Source organism: Anomaloglossus baeobatrachus, chromosome 4 (genome assembly GCF_048569485.1).
Source record: "Anomaloglossus baeobatrachus isolate aAnoBae1 chromosome 4, aAnoBae1.hap1, whole genome shotgun sequence".
Lineage (NCBI taxonomy): Eukaryota > Metazoa > Chordata > Amphibia > Anura > Aromobatidae > Anomaloglossus > Anomaloglossus baeobatrachus.
In genome coordinates this window covers 359543736-359567598 of record NC_134356.1, presented here as the reverse complement: position 1 = coordinate 359567598, position 23863 = coordinate 359543736, and the positions used below count along the sequence as shown (strand labels likewise).

Sequence of the window (23863 nt, the reverse complement as noted above, 5' to 3'; positions counted from 1 at the left end):
GCTTTGAGGTAGAAATACCCTTGTTTCTAATGACATTATTTTTGAAATGTAAAAAATATCCTTTAAAACTTGGTGACTTTACACAGTCACTGCATATTTTTCTTATCATATCTCTAGAATTTATTAAACATGGCACTATTACAATTCTCTAACTAATAGGCCTTTGATTTCTACAATGTCGTCTGTCCATAGGATCTTTGGAATTCGAGGTTGATGGCCTACTGCTGAAGATGCTGAAAAGCAGCATTGCCTTACATGCACATACTCCGATTTCAATCACATTTTGATACACTCAGGAAAAAAATTACTTACTCTGTTGTTCAAGTACATCACTAAGTGCTTGTAACCAGTGGCAACACAGAAGTTCATCACTGCACCAGAACGTCACTGCTTTGCACCGCCAGCGGTGCTTCTTCATTCTCTGCACATAGTGCACTAGGAGAGAAGGGAAAGGTACATCAAATCAAATCATTTACCAGACTAACATACTAAATGAATATATTACACTACTTCGCCTACATAATGGTCATCACACTTGGAAGATGATACTTTAAGATCAAAAAGAGGATCAAGCCTGAGGGAGAGGGGAAGTATATCCTAAGGAGTTAATTGAAAAAGGTTAAAGGGAACCTGTGATCAGAAATTTCGCCCAAAAGCTAAAAGATTCCCCCTCTGCAGCTCCTGTGCTGCATTCTAGGAAGGTCCCTGTTATTATTGTGCCCCATGTGAGACCAAAATAAAGCCTTTATAAAGTTCTACCTTTTTGTATGCAGCTTCTGTAAATGTGACACGGGGGCGGGCTCTCTGCCGTCCGTTATTCTGCCTCCTGGTCCTGTATGCCGCCCCCATCGCTCCTTTCCATATCTGATGCACCGCCCACTGCTCCAGCCATCCCCACGCATGCCCAGTGCCAGTCTCACAGGACTGAGCAGTGTGACCGCTGGTGACGTGTGCGCAGGCAAGTGATTATGGACGGGACTGTGACTGTTATCAGCAAGTACCCGGCCATAATCTCGTGAGCGCGCAAACCTCTCCAGCATTCACACTGAGCTCAGTGTAGATGCTAGACTGTATGGGCTGCTTCCAGGGATGACGTCCCTTTGTCATGTGATAGGGGCGTGTTCGAAATACTATCACATGACAAAGGGACGTCATCCCTGGAAGCAGCCCATACAGTCTAGCATCTACACTGAGCTCAGTGTGAATGCTGGAGAGGTTTGCGCGCTCACGAGATTATGGCCGGGTACTTGCTGATAACAGTCACAGTCCCGTCCATAATCACTTGACTGCGCACACGTCACCAGCGGTCACACTGCTCAGTCCTGTGAGACTGGCACTGGGCATGCGCGGGGATGGCTGGAGCAGTGGGCGGTGCATCAGATATGGAAAGGAGCGATGGGGGCGGCATACAGGACCAGGAGGCAGAATAACGGACGGCAGAGAGCCCGCCCCCGTGTCACATTTACAGAAGCTGCATACAAAAAGGTAGAACTTTATAAAGGCTTTATTTTGGTCTCACATGGGGCACAATAATAACAGGGACCTTCCTAGAATGCAGCACAGGAGCTGCAGAGGGGGAATCTTTTAGCTTTTGGGCGAAATTTCTGATCACAGGTTCCCTTTAACATCTCCCTGTGCCATGGATCTCCTAAATATTAAAAGGGGCCTAAAAATAGGGTTTTCCTTTCCACAACTAATTAGCCCATTTTCATATTGCTTTTTCAATACACTTTCATTACCTGCCTTTCATCTTTGAGCATATCTTGGAGTGGGTCACGCAACCCCTTTGTTGACATGCAGGCACTACTTCCTGTCTGTGACATCCAATCCGCCACTCATGTAGGCACAGGATTAGCATGGATTGAGAAGAGCAAATGCCTCTCCTCCTGATGGGCTCAGAGGTGGACGGCTGAACAAGGATTACGTGACCACGCCAAGATACGCTCAATGGAAGAGGCACAGGGAAAGAAAGTATATTAGAAAAGTGAAGCGTTAGGACACATGAAAGGGAATCAAACAGTACTCAAAAAACCTGTTAAAAAACTTTATGTTTAGGTTCTTTCAATTCTTTCTTACACCTTGAAACCATTAAAATTTGGTGTTTATTAAACCCCTCCATTAGCGCGCCATTCTAGTCATCGGACCACTGCAGCCAGTCACATGCCACAGTAGTCAAGTGACCGGAATGGCAGTAGGCAGCAACAGAGTAGCCTTCACTGGAATCATGGGAAAATGATCTTATGGCATGTCCCATAGCGGTGACTTCTGTGTTCCAAGGTCATTACTTTCAGGCTTACAGTAACAATCCATAGAAATCAATGGACATCCACAGAATGTACATGTGCATGTGAAAGTTATCCCCAAAATAATAAATTATTATTTAAAATTCTCCTGCTCACTTTTGGGGATGTCTGGTTATCTCTATGAATATCTATCTCTCTATATATATCTATTTCTGTATATCTATCTTTATTTCTATCTGCCATATATCTACCGTGCGGCTATCTACCGTGCGGCTATCTACCGTGCGGCTATCTACCGTGCGGCTATCTACCGTGTGGCTATCTACCGTGCGGCTATCTACCGTGCGGCTATCTATCTATATCCATCTAGAAAAAACAGTCACATTGCACATGAGTTATGAATGAGTCAAGAGCTAAATTCTAAGGAAAGTGTTGCACAAAATTCTGGGTGCAGTCACAGACAAGAAAGTGATTCTGGTGGCAGACATTAAATGACAGACAAAAAAAGATCAGAAAGATATAAGTAGGTATTATACAATATACAATATTGTTCTTTCTCATTACACCAATCCACAATCCATTGTAAGGCAAGATCAATACGGCAATTCATATTTACAGCAGTCATGTGGATAGCTCTGCTTTGCCTTCTGGATAAACCTTGATGCACACTGTATAAATATTTTTAATCATGTAATGTGTAGAGCTTCTACAAGGTAGAGAATCCCTTTAAGCACCTGGTTCCTATTAACAGTAGTAACTGAAAATTAAATCCGTACAGGTCTAGTACAGCAAGTACAGCGGTCTGTGTATCTCTCATTCTCAGAGCACATGTCTACCTGTAAATGCATGAGGTTTGCACATGTGTTTCCACTGCATGCCTTGATAGTATTTCTCATCAATCTCAGCTTCGCCAACAGAAACAATCTCAGATACAGGGACAACATGACCACCTGCAAAATGGAAAAAGGAAATGGAACAAACCGAGATGTTATAAGTCATGACAATGACGGAGTACAAGCATCTTGTATGGACGTTCCCACAGCACAGCATGAAAGGAAGATTCGTTCCGCTCTGGGTCACAAGCGGTTTTGCTCAATGAAAACATTTTACAGACAATGCTCAGAAAAGTATTTATGCAAATTCTAATCAAAGAGGACCTATCACTTTTGTGAAAACCCCCAAAAAGTGACAAAGGATGAAATTCTAAGATTTTCCCCAAATACATGTCATTAGTAGTGATGAGTGGAATTGCAGATACCTGGGATCAACAGGTGCAACCGAGCTTTTAAACAAAAACAAACAAACAAAAAACAACAGTTACAAGTCTATGGGGACTCGAATCAGGAGCTTAAAAAACAGTGGTAGAAGGAATAGGTGGATTAGAGAAGGCACGTTTTACTTACAGTCTCCCACATGACTCTACGCTACTTCCGGGGCCGCTCACTAACACATATATACACATACTGTATAATTAATATATATATAGATATTACAGACCAAAAGTTTGGACACACCTTCCCATTCAAAAGAGTTTTCTTTAATTTCAGGACTCTGAAAATTGTAGATTCACATTGAAGGCATCAAAGCCATGAATTAACACATGTGGAATGAAATACTTAACAAAAACGTGTCACACAACTGAAAATATGTCTTATATTCTAGGTTCTGCAAAGTAGCCACCTTTTGCTTTCATTACTGCTTTGCACACTCTTGGCATTCTCTTCATGAGCTTCAAGAGGTAGTCACCGGAAATGGTCTTCCAAGAGTCTCGAAGGAGTTCCCAGAGATGCTTAGCACTTGTTGGCCCTTTTGCCTTCACTCTGCGGTTCAGCTCACTCCAAACCATCTCGATTGGGTTCAGGTCTGTGCAGGCCAGGTCATCTGGCGTAGCACCCCATCACTCTCCTCCTTAGTCAATAGCCTTTACACAGCCGCCTGGAGGGGTGTTTGGGGTCATTGTCCTGCTGAAAAATAAATGGTCCAACTAAACGCAAACCGGATGGAATAGCATGACGCTGCAAAATGCTGTGGTAGCCATGTTGGTTCCGTATGCCTTCAATTTTGAATAAATCCCCAACAATGTCACCAGCAAAGCACCCCCACACCGTTACACCTCCTCCTCCATGCTTCACGGCGGGAACCAGGTATGTAGAGTCCATCCATTCACCTTTTCTGCGTCGCACAAAGATACAGTGGTTGGATCCAAAGATCTCAAATTTTGACTCCTCAAACTAAAGCACAGAGTTCCACTGGTCTAATGTCCATTCCTTATGTTCTTTAGCCCAAACAAGTCTCTTCTGCTTGTTGCCTGTCCTTAGCAGTGGTTTCCTAGCAGCTATTTTACCATGAAGGCCTGCTGCACAAAGTCTCCTCTTAACAGTTGTTCTAGAGATGTGTCTGCTGCTAAATCTCTGTGTGGCATTGACCTGGTCTCTAATCTGAGCTGCTGTTAACCTGCGATTTCTGAGGCTGGTGACCCAGATAAACTTATCCTCCGCAGCAGAGGTGACTCTTGGTCTTCCTTTCCTGTGGAGGTCCTCATGTGAGCCAGTTTCTTTGTAGCGTTTGATGGTTTTTGCCACTGCACTTGGGGACACTTTCAAAGTTTTCCCAATTTTTCGGACTAACTGACCTTCATTTCTTAAAGTAATGATGGCCACTCGTTTTGCTTTACTTTGCTGCTTTTTTCTTGCCATAATACAAATTTTAACAGTCTATTCAGTAGGACATTCAGCTGTGCATCCACCAGACTTCTGCACAACACAACTGATGGTCCCAACCCCATTTATAAAAAGGCAAGAAATCCCACTTATTAAACCTGACAGGGCACACCTGTGAAGTGAAAAACATTTCCGGTGACTACCTCTTGAAGCTCATCAATAGAATGCCAAGAGTGTGCAAAGCAGTAATCAAAGCAAAAGGTGGCTACTTTGAAGAACCTAGAATATAAGACATAACAAAAAAGTGTGAAACAGCTGAAAGTATTTCATTCCAGATGTGTTAATTCATAGTTTAGTTTTGATGCCTTCAATGTGAATCTACAATTTTCAGAGTCATGAAAATAAAAAATAAAGAAAAACTCTTGCAATGAGAAGGGGTGTCCAAACGTGTGTGTGTGTGTATATATATATATATATATATATATATATATATATATATATATATATATATATATATATATGTTACTGCTTCCCCCGACCGGCAAGCCTCACATTTCTGATCGGGGCACGTCTGATTGCAACAGCGTGACTGCTTTCAATCAGAGTGTGTGTGTGTGTGTGTGTGTGTGTGTGTGTGTGTGTGTGTGTGTCTTTCTATTGCTGTAGAAATAATAATAAAAAAAAAAAAATAGCGTAGGGTCCCCTATATTATGATACCCAGTACAGATAAAGTGTAGAGCTACAGGCTGCAGATCCCATTAGTGCGCTCATCTTGGTTGTCTATCAAAATAAGAGGGACCACATGCGGCTTTTTTTTAAATAATGTTGATGCCCAGCCATGACAAAGCTGACAGCTGGGAGCTGGTATTCTCAGGCTGGGAAGACCCATGTTTATTGGAACCCTAGCCTTAAAATAGCAGCCTGCAGCCACCCAGGATTGTTGCATCTTTTAGATTTTGGACTTCATATTGGACTTCAGATTTTGCTGAAAGTGGCAATACCAACAATTGGCTGTACAGTACTGCTTAGCCACATGGCGAGATCCAAAAGGGAAGGAGCACTATTTGACTCTTGGAATACAAATTTTTGTACAATAATTTGGGGCCTTCATATACCGGGCTCCTGAGTGCCAGACGAATCCTCCTTCAAATGACCACATTTAAAAAGTTATACCCATCTAGGAATTTATCTGCATGTGTAGCAACGATTTTTCCTCACTGAGTGTTTCCAGAAACAAGCAGCAATGGATGTTGATGAGTAAAAATGGCAAATCTGCCATTGTAGCACCCAGTACATTGAAGTGCCCATACATTGTGCCCAGTTCATGCTTCTGGAAACACACACCCCGTAAAGTAAGCTGGCTTCCCCATTACAGAAATGCCAAACATATGGACGCCAAATGTGGTTTAAACACAATGTGGGACTGAGAAAGGAGGGATGCTTTTGTATTTGGGTGGGAAGATTTTGATGAATTTCTTTCTTTTTTCCTGAGGGATGGTGATGGAGCCATAGCACTTTTCCAGAGCCTTTGTGCTGCCTGTAACCTGGAAGCTCCCCATATTTCCATTTACAGATGACGGACTAGAGTGGGGACTAGAATTGAACCTTTTATTGGGCACGTTTTACAAAAAAAATGTCATCACATTTATCCCATGTCCTACGCTGACCACTTACATCGGGATTTCCATTTAAAACTCTGAATGACGGGATTCAGATGACACCCCTGAAGGGTCCATTCATTGTAATGAGATAGCAGCGATACTCTGGACTCTATAGGACATTTCCATAAGTGCACAAAACTGTGGACAACCACAGTTTTAAGCACCACAGAAAAGACAGAAACCACTGGATCATAGGATAAACTGAGCCCAATGTGATTCCATCTGCCTCATTAAAATGAATCTTCGGTGGGGGGGGGCTGTGAATCATGTATTTTAGAGATTTACACAGAAACCCTAATGTAAGCTCTCAGCATAGAGCGCAGGATAAATGTGAGCTGAGCTCTACTGCGGTGTTTGGCAGTAATAACAAATCGACAGCAGGTGAAGAATTACTTTTACTTATTTGTTACGCTCTTCACAGTAATTAGAGGACTATTCTTTTGGGTCAGTGCAATTAGAGATACCAGATTTATATAGTGTTCTGGTTTTTTTTTGGCACAAACAAAGTTTTTGCATCACCATATTTTGAGAGCTATAATTATTCTGTATTTCTGCCGGCAGAGTCATGTGATGGCCTGTTTTCACGGGATGAGTTGACGTTTTTATTGTTACCATTCGGGCACAATGTATTTTGATTGTTTTATATTCTGCTTTTTGTGAGACAGAATGAACATAAAAGAGCAATTCAGGAACAGTTTTTTTATGCCGTTCACAGTGTGGTAAAATTAACAAGGCAGCTTTATTTTTCGGGTTAGTACGATTACAGCAATTCCACATTTATATATTTTTAATGTTTTGATGCTATACACAATAAAAACAATTTTATAGAAAAAAAAAAAAAAGAATGGTTTTTGGATTGTTATATTCTAAGAGCTATAGTTTTATTTTTCTAGGGGAGATTATTTTTGTGGGACAAGATGATGTTTTCAGCAATACCATTTTTGTTTACATTCAACATTTTTATAGCTTTTTTTCAGAGGTATAATGAAGGCATCTTTTTTGCCACTTTTTAAGGTGATTGGTGAAAGGGTTAACTAGTGAGTTTAGAGCGTGTCGTTCTGAATGTGGTGATAGCAAATATTCGTACTTTGTTTATTATTGTGTTTACCTAAATATATGTATTTATTGGTACTTTATTTTTTTGTTCTTTATTTTGTTTTTTTTAAATATTTTCATAATTTTTTTTTTTTACTTTTTTTTTAAAAAACTTTTTTTTCTTACCTAGTCACAGGATGGGACATGAACTTTCCCTGCTCTGATCACTGATCTAATGTGCTGTAAAACTTTTACATTGCAGGGCATTAGATCAGTGGCTCGCACACAGGCAGGAGGCATGTCACAAGCCTCTGTACCTGGGTGACCCTGCACCTATTTTTTTGGTCCCCGGTCACCATGAAAACCTTTGGTGCAATCATGTTGTGCTAATTGGAGCAGAGAAGTAGCTCCCTTCCTCTGCTATGGAGATCGATGTTGCGGTCACTATAGGTGCTACCTTGGCTCACGTACTAGGCTATCACTACTCGTGGTCGTTTCAGCAGGGTGTCAGCTATAGTACATAGCTGACAACTTCTGATGATATTGCTGGCGCAATTATACTGCCATACATGTACAGAGCTTTGCGGGAACGCTCCTACCACAGAGCCATAAATGTATGGCAGATGTCATAAAGTGGTTAACCAGTGTACATGACGGAGAAAGAAAAAGTAACTTTACAGGGGTAATTTGCAAAAGAAGGAAATTGCAGTTTGATGGGTTAAAGGGGTTGTCCACTACGGAGTCAACCCCTTTTGATTCCACATGTTTCCCCGAGGTAAAATACTAAACCCTATACTCCTCATACTGGCGAGGTTCCAGCGGTGTCTGGGTTCACGATGCCAGGGCTCACGTGCGGATGTGACGTCACGCAAGCTCCATGTCCAATCAGCACCAACTTCAAACTCCCACTAGCCACAGGTGATTTGATGTGATCTAGCAGGTTCCTACTTGCCCATACACAGGAGATTTTTAAACCCAGCAAGAGGCTTCCATATAGAGTAGGTACCCAGTTACGAGATATGCTGTGATGTGGCAACTTGGCAGATATACAAATGGACGTTTTTGTATGCTAAATATCTCATATTTCTTAGATTTTCCTTAGCAGTAATACATATCTATATTCATACATTCATGGTTTTCATACTTTAGCATTATCAGAGTGCAAACTGTCTTTTTTTGTAATTTTATGTGATGTTCAGATATGCACCTGGTCACATTGCAGTTTGGTGAGTGCAGTCAGTCTTTTTGTCTAGATTAATGGGGATCATACCTTCTGACTGTGCACCCCTCCCCCACTAGCGCCACAGGTGATTTTATCCTATATAATAAATTCCTACTTGCCCACACACACAGGAGATTAAAATCACCTGTGGCTAGTGGGGCATCCCCCGGTCAGAAGGTATTACCCCCATTAATCTAGACAAAAACCCAGTGAAAGATATATACTCTATATTGAAGCCTATTTACAAGATCTGCCGTGACGTGGCGACTGGGCAGATATAAAAATGGCCGTTTTTGTATGCTAAATATCACATTTTTCATAGATTTTCCTTAGCAGTAATGCATATCTAGATTCATACACTCAGAAAGGGTTAGATTTGTTCTCTTTTGTCTGAAGAAGTTTCCCAGGAAGTGATAGCTTCTTATCAAAGCGAGCTCTAGCAGAAAATTAAGTTACTGTATTTTTCGCTTTATAAGACGCACTTTTGTTCCCCCAAATTTTGGGGGAAAGTAAGGGGTGCGTCTTATAATCTGAATATACGGATTATATACTGCAGGGTCCAGGGGAGGTGGGGGGTGCTCTGAAGCGGTGCTGGGGGCTAAGGAAGGCTGGTAGAGGCTGGTGAGCTGGTGAAGGCTGCAGCGGGAGAGCTCCTGCTCCCGCTCATATAATATGCACAGCCGCTGTCCATCACCGTGGTGCTGAAACCGCACTGCGGTGACGGGCTGGGGGAGCGGCGCATATTATATGTGCCTGTGCTCCCCTTTGATGGCACATGCCCCTCCTGTGTTAGATATGGCCCCCATGCTGCTGCCCATAGTAAAATAAAAAACTCTTTACTTACCTCCTCCAGCGTGTCTCCCCGATCTCACTGCTGCTGCTGTGATCAGGCACGCAGAGATCATGTCACTCTGCTGTACCGATCACATGACCGGCACCGAGAACCAGGAAGTGCAGGACGCCGGAGCTCAACCACACGGAGGGAGACACGAGGGAGGACAGCGCTGGAGAAGGTAAGGAAAGAGTTTATTTTACTAAAAGCAGCAGCATTGGGGCGATATCTAACACAGAATGATGTGTGCCATCTACAGGGGGCCATGTGCAGCAATAGGGGGCCATGTGCCAGCCACAGTGGGCCGTGTGCCAGCCACAGTGGGCCGTGTGCCAGCAATAAGGGACATGTGGCATCACTGGGGGCCGTGTGCCAGCCACAGGGGACATGTGGCATCACTGGGTGCTATTTGCCAGCCATAGGGGGCGTGTGCCAACCATAGGGGACGTGTGCCAGCCACTGGGGGCCAAGTGCCAGCCACTGGGGGCCGTGTGCCAGCCATAGGGGCCGTGTGCCAGCCATAGGGGCCGTGTGCCAGCCATAGGGGACATGTGGCATCACTGGGGGCTATATTCAATATAAGGTGGCCATATCCAGATTAAGGGGGCTAATTTTATGATGAGGGGGCTATGAGGGACATATACCCTATATGATTTGTTAGACGGACACTGGCATTATAAGACGGACCCCATTTATTAAAAAATTCTCTATTCCTTCACGAAATTTGGGGGTGCGTCTTATAATCAGGTGCGTCTTATAAAGCGAAAAATACGGTATATATTTTTCCTAAAGCGACTTGCTTCCAGTCATCAGGGCAGTGCATGGAGCTGCTACAGTCACTGTTCACTACACAGTGAGTCATGTAATTACGCCCCAACAAATTGACTGACAGTCTGTTCTGCGGTGAGTTTGTGTGTACAGAAATCAATGTTCCTGGACTGGTTAAAGCCACACAATGTATAGTGACCAGTGACGCTAACCGCTCCCTGCACCAACCTGATCACTCAGAGTAAGTGGCTGTAGGGGACAGGGGGAATAAAAACGAAAATTTTATTCCTGAAATGTATATCGACTTGAATTTTCGTACAATACTATTATTTTCTATACAATTAATCATAAGCAGAGGGTTAGTAAAATGATATGTAAAAGCAGCAAAAAATCAAGTTCACCATATGCCATTATAGTGGCTTCCTTGTGAAAATTTTGATGTCCCGTGTACTTGAAATTCTCAAGAAATAAAGAAGAAACTGTTCATTTGAGCTGGACTTTCCTGTATTACTTGTTATATAAAAAAAGCAACAAAAAAGAGGAATAAGTATCATTAAGTCCAGCAAAGATGGAACTGCAGCTGTGTATTGCCTAGGCAAAAAACTACTCCTCCAGCAGGATACAGCTAAACCCCCACTAAGTGGAGGCGTCACAGGTGCAGGAGGAGCAAGTCACATACACACTTTCATGGAATGGGGGGGGGAGATTGCTGGATGGTAAAACTGCACACTAGTGGCTTGCATAGAGTGCTGTTTACACATGCTGATAACACAGTCACAAACCCGCGGCCTATTAGGTGACGACCATACTATTAGATCAGGCGGGCTGCCAAGCTGTACTCAAACTGCGCATCATACAAACAAAATATGATCGAATATAAAAAAGCAACAAAAAAAGAAGAGGAGTGAATATGATATTTATTCCTCTTTTTTGTTGCTTTTTTATATTATATATAGTGTAGGGACCTACAAGCACGAGGTTCCCGTGACGAGGGTTGTAGGCTTCTGTCTTTTGGCCATAACACTAACTAAAAACCTCTTTTATGTACAGGATACAGCCAGGCCCCTTTTTGTTAGGCCTTGCTATTAGATTTCCTGTCCCTATGTAGTGCGCAGTGGGGGTACGGCTTGGCAGCCCGCCTGATCCAATAGTATGAGCGTCACTTAATAGGCTGCGGGTTTGTGACTGTGTTATCTGCATGTGTGAACAGCGCTCTATGCAAGCCATCAGTGTGCAGTTTTACCATCCAGCAATCCCCTCCTCCATGTTTGGAGGCGTGTGTGTGATTTGCTCATCCTGCACCTGTGATGCCTCCACCTAGTGGGGGCTTAGCTGTATCCTGCTGGAGTAGTAGTTTTTGGCCTAGGCAATGTACAGCTGCAGTTCCATGTGTTACTTGTTAGTAAAATTATATTAAAGAAAACCTGTCATAAGGCAAAATGTGCCCAGTGTTGACCCTTATTTTATTCCCTCTGCAGTCTGCTTTTTTCTTTTTTTTTAAAAAAAATCTTCCATATGAGCCAGAGATGGTCACTTTATTAAATGCTAATTGGTATTTTTTTTCAAAGGGGTGTGGCTTACAGGAAGCCCTGGGGCGTGTCTTTAGGCTACTCTACATTTTTACCTTATGAGTACCGCCCCCTAGGTAGTGGCCATAAACATTAGTACTAAATAAAAACATCCATCTCTCTGCGACTGTATAGCGGATTTAAAAAAAAAAAAAAAAATGCTCAGATGAGCAGCAGGAATATAACACGAGCACAACCTGCACACTTTTGATCTGACGACATGTCCTCTAACTACAGAGCATACAGATTTCAGTAATTCCATAATCCTTAATATGGTCTTCTCCTTTGATCCTTGCAATTTCCGTAGTGCAGTCAAAACTGAGAAATAAATAACCCTCCATATCTGTCCCAGAAGATCTGCTGATATACCACACATGTAATAATCTAAAAATTTATAGAATAAATATAATGGCAGTGAGATCACAGCAGAGGGAAAATATTATAAAATTACAGCACTTTCAGTACCAATTTATAGAAATCTAATAAATGGAAAGTAGAGAGCCCCATACAGCGAGGTTTCAAACAAAATCCAGAATATAACCAAGCGGCAACATTAATACATTTTTTTTTTAATAGTGTAAATGGATAAAAATGAATTAACTGTAAAATTCCTACTTCAATTACTCTTACTGGGGATGACAAAAGTCTTCCCATTGTGAGAACAAAATGAAATAAGCATCCATAATTAAATCATACAATGTGATTAAGTTTGTTAAGTAAATCTAAATTTACAAGCACGAGGCAGAAAAAGTCCTAGGGTTATTCCAAACATAAAGTACAAATTATGGGGAAAAAAAAAATCAAAGCTTCCAAGTACACAGCCGCAGCTGATTACTGAAATAGCAGAGAGAAAAAACACTAATTGCCTGTTTACATTGGAGTAGAAAATGTGTTTTTTTATTATTTAACACTAGCATTACACGGACGTAAAAATAAAACATATCAGGATCTTATAAAGAGCGGCAATAGGATATGAGCCAGTCTACGACATGTCCAACCACCAATCCAGTGATCACTCTGTGAATTAAAGGGATAGTCCCACTAGGGCAACCTTACAACCCAACCCTGTAAGTACAAGCTGAGAGACGTTAAGACGCTCAGATACACTTCAAGCACCCATACATATAAGTGCATTTGTAATATTTTTTTTTATCAATAGTAGCTATTGCAGAAGTTAGGAGCAGCCATCCGCAACTTGCATGATATAAGTTGTTGTGTCGAGATTCTGAACTTTGGTGATCAGCTGATTAAAAGGGGTTGTCCATCTTCCAAAAATAAAGCTTAAAACAGCAAGTAGTACTAGTACGCTTCAGTTATCAAAATATACCCCTATCTGAAGATATTAAAGTCCTAAGATCCGGCAGCTCCATTACTACTGACTTGTGTTAAGGTGGTGTCACACACAGCGACGACGTCGCTGCTACGTCACCATTTTCTGTGGTGTGCGCTTGTAACCAAGGTAAATATCGGGTAACCAGAGAAGCACTTTGGTTGGATACCCGATATTTACCTTAGTTACCAAGCGCAGCATCGCTTCCACAGCGACGTGTGTCGTTATGATCGCTGCTGCATCTGCTGTGTTTGACAGCTAAGCAGCGATCATAACAGCGACTTACAAGGTTGCTGTTGTGTCACAGAAAATGGTGACGCAACAGCGACGTCGTTGTCGCTATGTGTGAACCCAGCTTTAGGCACAGCATTTCTTGAGTCACCAGATGGCTAACTGGCTTATTATAGGCGCTAATCATGGCCTTATCACAGACAGATAAGGAGGCTGGCTAAAGGCAACTTTGTCACCAGTTTTTTGCCACCTAATTTGAGAGCAGCATAACGTAGGGTCACAGATCCTGATTACAGCGATGTGTCACTTACTGGGCTGCTCAGTGTAGTTTTGATAAAATCACTATTTAAATCAGTACTAGATTATCATTAGAGGACTACTTAGCCTGCTGCCAAGTAGACCAGCATATTCATGAGCTCTGTATAACTGCTAGATCTGCAGCAGAGAAAACATTGATTTTATCAAACTGACAGCAAACAGCTCATTAACTGACAACCCTGGAATCAGGATCTTTGCCCCTACATTATGCTGCTCTCTGATGGGGTAGGAAAAATCTGGTGACATATTCCCTTTAAGGGTCATTTAGACCGCAAGATGATCAAGAACTAGCATTGTTAAAAACGGTAGTTTCACGACTATCTTGCTATTCAAACAGCATGACAAAGCACTCGCTCATTGGCTGAAATGATCTTTTATGCAGCACAAAAAAACGATCGTTTTCAGGTGTGTCTCATCTTGTGTAAACAGGACTCACACTGTCGAGAACAATGGCAGCCAATGTGCACTGAGGGATCTAGTCTAGATTACTTTGGTCTGACGATGTAAACAGGCTCTTTAAGGACCGCAGATCGATTAGTCTACCAATTGACAGTTGTACGGTGTCACAGGTCAATGTGGGAAAACTGACCTTTAGACATTAACATGAGCTAACCCCCTTCATACACATAGGATTGGTGGTCACACATGCTCCCTACCACTCTATTCACATTGGGGACTTACAGAGCATTTGCCAACACTGGAATTATCATGTAAGAGACCATTTGCAATTTCGAAAATAACCTTTTAGCCTAAATTGTGTTCTCCGAACGTCATAATTTTACAAACATAGTTGTAATAAGAACTTTTCTACTCTTTAATGGTAGTTTTTTTGGTGTTTTATCAACCACTTCTGAAACACATTTGTGTATAAGCAATCTATACTTGTACTTTTGGCTGACCCACACCGACATCCTATCCAAATGGTCATGAGAACCTTTCATATGTAGAGAACTACAAGGTCTACACTGTTTAACATTCGTCATAGCCAATAATTAATTTTAAGTTCTTAGTAGGCTTTTACCTGTAATTGAGAAATCACACTATACAGTAATAACAAGGATGGATTATATCACATTGCATGCTAAGATTCTACATGATGTAGTCAATTTCATACCTGTATACAACCAGTGAGTTAAACCGCCTGTCAGACCTTGTGCTCTGTGGAGGACTCGAGTGAAGCAAGCACCTAAGAAAAAAATATACATAAAACATTAAACATCACTAATACAGTACACAAGTTTGTAACCTACTAGCCCTCACTGAAACCTGGATTCAGGATTCTGACACTGCTTCCCCTGCTGCAATTTCTCATGGTGGTTTACACTTTACCCATTCACCAAGACCTGGAAACAGACATGGTTGTAGAGTCGGCTTACTCCTGTCTCCACAATGCACTTTCCAGGTCATCCCCCCAGCTCCATCACTCTCATTCCCATCCTTTGAGATCCAGACCATCAGGCTCTTCCATCCCCTTCCCCTCAGAGTAGCTGTCATATACCGTCCACGAGGCTCACCCACCCAGTTCCTTGGCCACCTTTCAGCCTGGCTGCCACACTTCATGTCCTCTGAATTGCCAACCCTCATCCTAGGAGACTTCAACATCCCTATGAACAGCCCCTCCTCCCCATCTGCATCCCAGCTTCTATCTCTAACCACCTCCCTTGGCCTCTCACAGCTCTCATCCACTGAGACACATGAAGATGGTAACACCCTTGACCTGGTCTTTTTCCGCTTCTGCTCAATCTCTCTTTGACAACTCACCTCTTCCCCTCTCTGACCACAACATCCTCTCCTTCAAGCTCACAAACCCTCGTCCGCCCCAGCACACTCCCACCTATCACACATTCAGAAACCTACAGGCCATTGACTCTCAGACACTTACAGACTCTCTACACTTATCACTATCCCCTATCTCCTCACTTTCCTGTCCTAATCTGGCTGTAAAGCACTACAATGACACACTCAGAAGCACCCTGGACCAAGTAGCACCCCTCACCCCCAGAACCTCCAAACACCGAGTAAAACAGCCTTGGCTCACATCACAAACTCAATTTCTCCAGCGATGCTCTAGGAGTGTCGAACGCCTATGGAGGAAATCCCGCACAGCAGAAAACTTCATCCACTACAAGTTCATGTTAAGGACCTACAACTCTTCCCTTCACCTTGCCAAACAGACCTACTTCACCACTTTTATCTCCTCACTATCCAACAATCCAAAAAAGCTCTTTGACACCTTTCACTACCTCCTCAGTCCCAAAGCACAGACCCCTATCACAGACCTTCATGCCTTGTGATGACCTGGCCTCGTATTTCACAGAGAAAATAGAAAACATCCGCCAAGAGATCAGCTGCCAGCCACCAAGCTTTGTGAATCCCATCCCTCCCCATATCCCATCAAGCTCACTTTCAAAATTTGACCCAGTCACAGAGGAGGAAGTCTCCAGGCTTCTCTCTTCTTCTCGTCCTAACACTTGCCCTACTTCTACTTTTTCCTGCATAGACTTTAATTAGTGCCACATTGTGCCGCATGGGCTTGCGTTCCGTCCAGTTTTTGCCGCATGCGGCAGATTTAGCCGATGCGGCGGCCGGATGGAACGTTGCCTGGCACGTTTTTTTGTGCGGCAAAAAAACCCACATCGCGCCGCATCCGGCCAATGCGGCGCATTTTTCAATGCATGCCTATGGACGCCGGATGCAGCGCAATGCGGCAAAAACCGCATCCGGCTGCCACATGCGGTTTTTGCCACTGCGCATGCTTAGTAGCATGCCGCAAGCGGCAAAAACTGGACGGGCCGCATTTAAAAAACGTATGCAAAGGATGCGGCTTTTTCGCCACGTCCGTTGCATAGGTTTTAGAGCCGGACTGGCCGGCTCTGCACCTACTGGATGTGTGAAAGCAGCCTTACAAATAAGTTTCATTTCAATTAATTTCCAATAGAATTGTGGCAAGATGCGGTCACATGCGGTTGCGTGCGTCATACACAACCGCATGTGACTGCATCTTGCCGCGATTCCATTGGAAATGAATTGAACTGAAACGCATTTGTAACGGAACCGGTTTTGTGGCAAAACACCGCTGATGTGAGGTGAGCCTAAGGGGAGTGAGCTGCTCAAAACACAACTTGAGTAAACCCCTTTAGGAGGAATAGGTCACCAGGGCCAAAAAAGATAAGCCACGTGGTACTTTTGTGCCCACAGATAGACACCTCTTGTTCAGGGTATCATAGGAAAGCTTGGCTTATTTTAACGTATTGCACACACTAATGTGATATGGAAGCCACTTTCCATAGATAGTACAAGTTCATTTGTCAGAACATAAATATTAATCTATTTCTAAATGGAAATCAATGCAGAGAGCTAAAAATTTAATAAGTTACTTGGGAAAAAAAACTAAAATTACTTAAAATACAAACTATTACTATGAACTTTACAGTAGGCATCATTGAAAAAGAACAATTCGCGTGTACACTCGAATTCAAGAGCCTTTGCATGTTTTAGTCAAACCCATTGGCTCCAATACAAAACATGTTTTTTATAAGAAAAACTTTGAATTAAAAGTAGAGTTGACTATTCAGAATAGTAAAAATACAGGCATAAAACAGTGATTGACAGCCTTCTATGAATGTACAGAGATAGTCATCTATCACTGAAGAACATGGCCTACTGGACAGAAAATGCAAAGATTTAATGCAATGAATAGAAATCATAAATCTTTTCCCACAATATAATACATCACATGCCCAGCTCCTCCTGCTCTACACCATTCTGTCCACTGATAGGACTATGTTCAATGTCAAGAGTTCTTCTGAAGTGAATGGGGTTCTGCGGCAGTTCTCTGTACAGCTGGTGGCCAGGAGAGCCGCAACAAAGGGAGAATCTTTGAATGGACAGCTCTCCTAAAATACTGCTCCAGGGCCTGCATTCTCATGATTATGGAGGGTCATGTAGTTAGACCTCTACCGAAATCTATCAGAAAGTAATAGCATAACCTAGACATACGGTATTGTCTTCTGTGCTGGGAAAACTCCTTTAATGTACGAACTGAAAGCAAAGCTTTCAAACAACCCCTCCAAGTCAGACAACTAATATTTGGTAGAACAATCCAATCACTATGCTTCTGCAACTAAGACCGCTAGCATTTAACAGCAATCAGCGTGGGAACTTGGCAGTAAGCATGACATGGTGCCGAGTTATGAGCATGCCTGCCAGGTCCTTCAGAGCAGGAGATGCCCTTTGTAGCCACTATCCTTACTGATGGGGATGCCAAATGAGGGACTCAGAATTTAACTCTGAATTCCATTATAGGCTACCTGAAAACAACAGACATTCAGAGCTAATGCAAAAGAGGATTCTTAAGAACGTAGCTCTAAAACATTGAAGGACATTGCCTTGCAAAAGTTGGATTCATCGAGAATTAAAAAAAAACACATAGCTGCTTTCTTTCAAAAACTGCATCACCCTTGTCTTATGGGTTGTGCCTTATTAAGTAGGGTTACATGGCGACATGTATTTTGCAACAACTAATCTCAGACAAGGCGCTCAACCAAAAACAACTTGCCTGAGACTTACTATTGCACAACTATCTTACAGCCGGGCTTTTGCTGTACAATACCAGCCGAACTGCATGAGTTGCATGGAAGTCTAATAATATGCAACTAGCATTGAAGTCTATGGCAACTGAGACTGAAAAGCCAACACTATTGAAGACATTTGCCATGGTGTCTCAATTCCAGTAGAAATCATTACGGTAGATGGAGCCAGCATGCTAGCTCAGTGGTTAGCCCTGCAGTCTTGGGTCCAAGTCCCACCAAAGACAACATCTGCAAGAAATGTACCATATTCTGCTTATGTTTGTGTGGGTTTCCTCCCACACTCAACGGATTGTGAGCCCCAAAGGAGACAATGATAATGTCTGTAACGCGGTTAGGTTTTGAAATCCAAGAAAGTAAAGTTTATAAAATTAGCTGCTTGCTTTGTTACAGCAGCAAAGGAGCCGATCATATATTCATAGCTATGACCTCACACAGGTCCTGCTAGTTCAGTTGTATAATACTGATGCTAATTCTAACAGGGGGATGGGATAACCATGAATATTATTTATTATTATAGCGCCATCAATTCCATGGCGCTTTACATGTGAAAGGGGTATACATATTAGGGCAAGTACAATAATCATAAACAATACAAGGCAGAGACTGGTACAGGAGGGGAGAGGTCCCTGCCGCGAGGGCTCACAGTCTACAAGGGTAGGATCTGCTCCTCAGCTGCTGCCACCAGCGTCGGACTGGCTACCGGAAGAATCTCCAGTAATGCCAGGCCTGGATTCAGTTACCTGCATTGCACTGTGGAGCTCTCACCTGAGCTCCGGAGTGCAGCCTAGACTGAACCGCGACCGCAGAGTGATTGATTTCCCGGTGATTGCGGCTCAGTTCATGACAGCTGATCTTCAGTGCTCTCACCTGAACTCCGGAGTTCAGCCCGGGATGTGCGCAGCTGTCATGAACTGAACCACAATCGCAGGGGAATCAATGAGGCTGCTTTCTCACATCCGGTTTTTGCAGTGCGGCTCAAAAACCTATGCAACGGATGCGGCGGAAAAAACGGATCCGTTGCATAAGTTTTTCCATGCGGCCCGTCCGTTTGACGGATGCTGCTTGATACGGAGCATGCGCAGTACAAAAAAACGCATCCGGCAGCCGGATGCGTTTTTTGCCGCTGCTGCTTGCATTGTAAATTGCGCCACATTGCGCCGGATCCGTCGCAATGCGGTTTTTTCGCCACACAAAAAAACGTGCCAGGCAACATTCCATCCAGCCGCCGCATGGGCTAAATATGCCGCATACGGCAAAAACCGGACACAACGCAAGGGCATGCAGCATAATACGGTGTTAATGCAAGTCTATGCGGGAAAATACGCAACCGGCGGCAAAAAAAAAAAAAAAAAAAAAGAAGGTTGCGTTTTTTCTGCAAAGGGCCGTATTGTGCCGCTCAGCAAAAACCGGATGTGTGAAAGCAGCCTCACTCGGCGCACGCGGTTCAGTCCTGCAAACTCTGAGATCAGTCCAGGCTGCAGGTGAGAGCTCCGGAGTGCAATGCAGGTAACTGAATCCAGGCCTGGCATTACTGGAAACTCCTCCGGTAGCCAGTCCGACGCTGGCTGCCACTGAACAAGCAGATAGCTTAAAAACTTTACTTTCTTGGATTTGAAAACCTAAACATCCGAGCTGACCACTACAGGTATGTATAGAGTCAGCCTGATAGTGCCAGTATAGCACTGGCTTTAGGTTATATACGAAAATCCTGGTGATTGGTTCCCTTTAAGGAAGGGTATCTTTGTCCAATAATAATGCACATTTCACATCTAAAGCCATCATCTATATATATAATTGCCTTATTCTGTCTGTCTGTCTGTCTGTCTGTCATGCTCCGAAATTGTGTCCTTACGGTGACACAAAGCTGATTGGCCGCTGGGCTCGCCATGGCCCCGCCCCCCCACACGGATTGGCCTCTCGCCCCGGCTCTCTGCAGGCCCCGCCCCCTCACGCAATGCACGCTCGCTGTGGCCCAACTGACACGGGGCTCCGATTCCCAGGTGAGTACACACACACACATCAGATCACACTCACTCTCACACTCACTCTCACACATCACATCCACACACTCACAACATGCTGGGATATCGCTTGCTTCTACACCGGCTCCGTCAGGATCCCGGCAGCGCCAGACATAACCTTGCGATGCTGGGATCTTAACGGAGGCCGTGAAAGCTGGTAACCGTTATACACATCGGGTAACTAAGGTCCCTTAGTTACCCGATGTGTATCATAGTTACCAGTGTACACCGGCTCACACTCACACACACATCACATCGCATCCACACATCAAGGTCCTGCAGCTGCAGAACATACATAACATAACAGCACACACACACACACACACACAAATCAGATCACACTCACTCACATACACACATCACATCGCATCCACATACTCACAACATCCTGGGATATCGCTTGCTTCTCGGCGGCGATATTGTGCTGTGAGCTTCCAGGACCTGACGGAGGATCACATGGCCAGAAGCATGTGATATCCCCGGATGTTGTGAGTATCAGCGCGTATGTGCAATATCGTCAGTGTCTGTGTGTGTGAGTGTATGCAATCGGGTGTGTGTGAGTGTATGCGATCGGGTGTGTGTGTGAGTGTATGCGATCGGGTGTGTGTGTGAGTGTATGCGATCGGGTGTGTGTGTGAGTGGATGCGATCGGTTGTGTGTGTGAGTGGATGCGATCGGTTGTGTGTGTGAGTGGATGCGATCGGTTGTGTGGGTGAGTGGATGCGATCGGTTGTGTGGGTGAGTGGATGCGATCGGGTGTGGGTGAGTGTCGGCAGAGGAGCACGGCGTGCTGGAGGAGGCTGGGAGCAGAGAGGCTGATCTTGGGGAAGGCTGGGAGGGGGGGGCTGATGCTGAGGGAGGCTGGAAGGAGAGAGGCTGAGCAAACGTGCTCCATCCGCCATACTGCGCACTCCCCATCGTGCTGCATCCCCCATGCTGCGCACTCCCAAACGTGGTCCATCCGCCATGCTGCGCACTCCCAAACGTGGTCCATCCGCCATGCTGCGCACTCCCAAACGTGGTCCATCCGCCATGCTGCGCACTCCCAAACGTGGTCCATCCGCCATGCTGCGCACTCCCAAACGTGCTCCATCCGCCATGCTGCGCACTCCCAAACGTGCTCCATCCGCCATACTGCGCACTCCCCATCGTGCACCATCCGGCATGCTGCGCACTCCTAAGCGGATGGAGCATGATGAGGGGTGCGCAGCATGGCGGATGGAGCACGTTTGGGAGTGCGCAGCATGGCGGATGGAGCACGTTTGGGAGTGCGCAGCATGACGGATGGAGCACGTTTGGGAGTGCGCAGCATGACGGATGGAGCATGTTTGGGAGTGCGCAGCATGCCGGATGGTGCACGATGGGGAGTGCGCAGTATGGCGGATGGAGCACGTTTGGGAGTGCGCAGTATGGCGGATGGAGCACGTTTCGGAGTGCGCAGCATGGCGGATGGAGCACGTTTCGGAGTGCGCAGCATGGCGGATGGAGCACGTTTGGGAGCGCGCAGCATGGCGGATGGAGCACGTTTGGGAGTGCGCAGCATGGCGGATGGAGCACGTTTGGAAGTGCGCAGCATGGCGGATGGAGCACGTTTGGGAGTGCGCAGCATGGCGGATGGAGCACGTTTGGGAGTGCGCAGCATGCCGGATGGTGCACGATGGGGAGTGCGCAGTATGGCGGATGGAGCACGTTTGGGAGTGCGCAGCATGGCGGATGGAGCACGTTTGGGAGTGCGCAGCATGGCGGATGGACCACGTTTGGGAGTGCGCAGCATGGCGGATGGAGCACGTTTGGGAGTGCGCAGCATGGCGGGTGGAGCACGTTTGGGAGTGCGCAGCATGGCGGATGGAGCATGATAGGGGGTGCGCAGCATGGCGGATGGAGCACGTTTGGGAGTGCGCAGCATGGCGGATGGAGCACGATCGGGAGTGCGCAGTATGGCGGATGGAGCACGTTTGGGAGTGCGCAGTATGGCGGATGGAGCACGTTTCGGAGTGCGCAGCATGGCGGATGGAGCACGTTTGGGAGTGCGCAGCATGGCGGATGGACCACGTTTGGGAGCGCGCAGCATGGCGGATGGAGCACGTTTGGGAGTGCGCAGCATGGCGGATGGAGCACGTTTGGAAGTGCGCAGCATGGCGGATGGAGCACGTTTGGGAGTGCGCAGCATGGCGGATGGAGCACGTTTGGGAGTGCGCAGCATGCCGGATGGTGCACGATGGGGAGTGCGCAGTATGGCGGATGGAGCACGTTTGGGAGTGCGCAGCATGGCGGATGGAGCACGTTTGGGAGTGCGCAGCATGGCGGATGGACCACGTTTGGGAGTGCGCAGCATGTCGGATGGAGCACGTTTGGGAGTGCGCAGCATGGCGGATGGAGCACGTTTGGGAGTGCGCAGCATGGCGGGTGGAGCACGTTTGGGAGTGCGCAGCATGGCGGATGGAGCATGATAGGGGGTGCGCAGCATGGCGGATGGAGCACGTTTGGGAGTGCGCAGCATGGCGGATGGAGCACGTTTGGGAGTGTGCAGCATGGCGGATAGAGCACGATGGGGAGTGCGCAGCATGGCGGATGGAGCACGTTTGGGAGTGCGCAGCATGGGGGATGCAGCACGATGGGGAGTGCGCAGTATGGCGGATGGAGCACGTTTGGGAGTGCGCAGCATGGCGGATGGACCACGTTTGGGAGTGCGCAGCATGGCGGATGGAGCACGTTTGGGAGTGCGCAGCATGGGGGATGCAGCACGATGGGGGGTGCGCAGCATGGGGGATGGAGCACGATGGGAGGTGCACACCTCCCCCCAACACACACACACACGCGCACTGCACAACACACACACACTAGGAATCACAAACAACGCCCTACACAGACACCCACACACACAGACAACGCTGCACACACAAATATACGCACATGCTGCACAACACACACATTGCTCAAAACATACCTCCCCCCAAAACACACCACACCCACACAAACCGCACAACACACACACACACACAACGCTACAGACACACAGCGCTCCACAAACAACGCAACACACGCAACACACATACAACACCGCTCTCACCCCCCGCGACACTCAGAACATGTACAGCGCCCTACACAAACACTTGGTAACTACACACAACAACATCTATATATATAACAAAAATCATACATGAACTACACAATACGTAAATTCTAGAATACCCGATGCGTAGAATCGGGCCACCTTCTAGTTACTTTATAAAAGCCTATGTTCATTTTAAAACCATTAACCTGAAAGTTTTGGAAATACAAAACCTATAAATGTAAAACAAGAATAAATGACGGTATATCATGCAGAAGATAACGACAATCAACACCAACAACATCATCTGAATTAGGCAACAGCACTGGC

The 23863-nt window shown here is 45.2% G+C and overlaps 1 protein-coding gene across 1 annotated transcript in view; it reads right to left on the bottom strand.

Annotated features, from left to right (window-relative positions):
* Positions 1–23863, bottom strand: part of CERK (ceramide kinase) — a 138822-nt gene that overhangs the window by 56539 nt on the left and 58420 nt on the right. Inside the window, exons 2-4 of the mRNA XM_075345112.1 lie at positions 14983–15054; positions 3080–3193; positions 313–435 (exon numbers count right to left, since the gene is read on the bottom strand). Coding sequence (XP_075201227.1) covers positions 313–435; positions 3080–3193; positions 14983–15054 — 309 coding nt within the window. The remainder of the gene's footprint in view (positions 1–312; positions 436–3079; positions 3194–14982; positions 15055–23863) is intronic.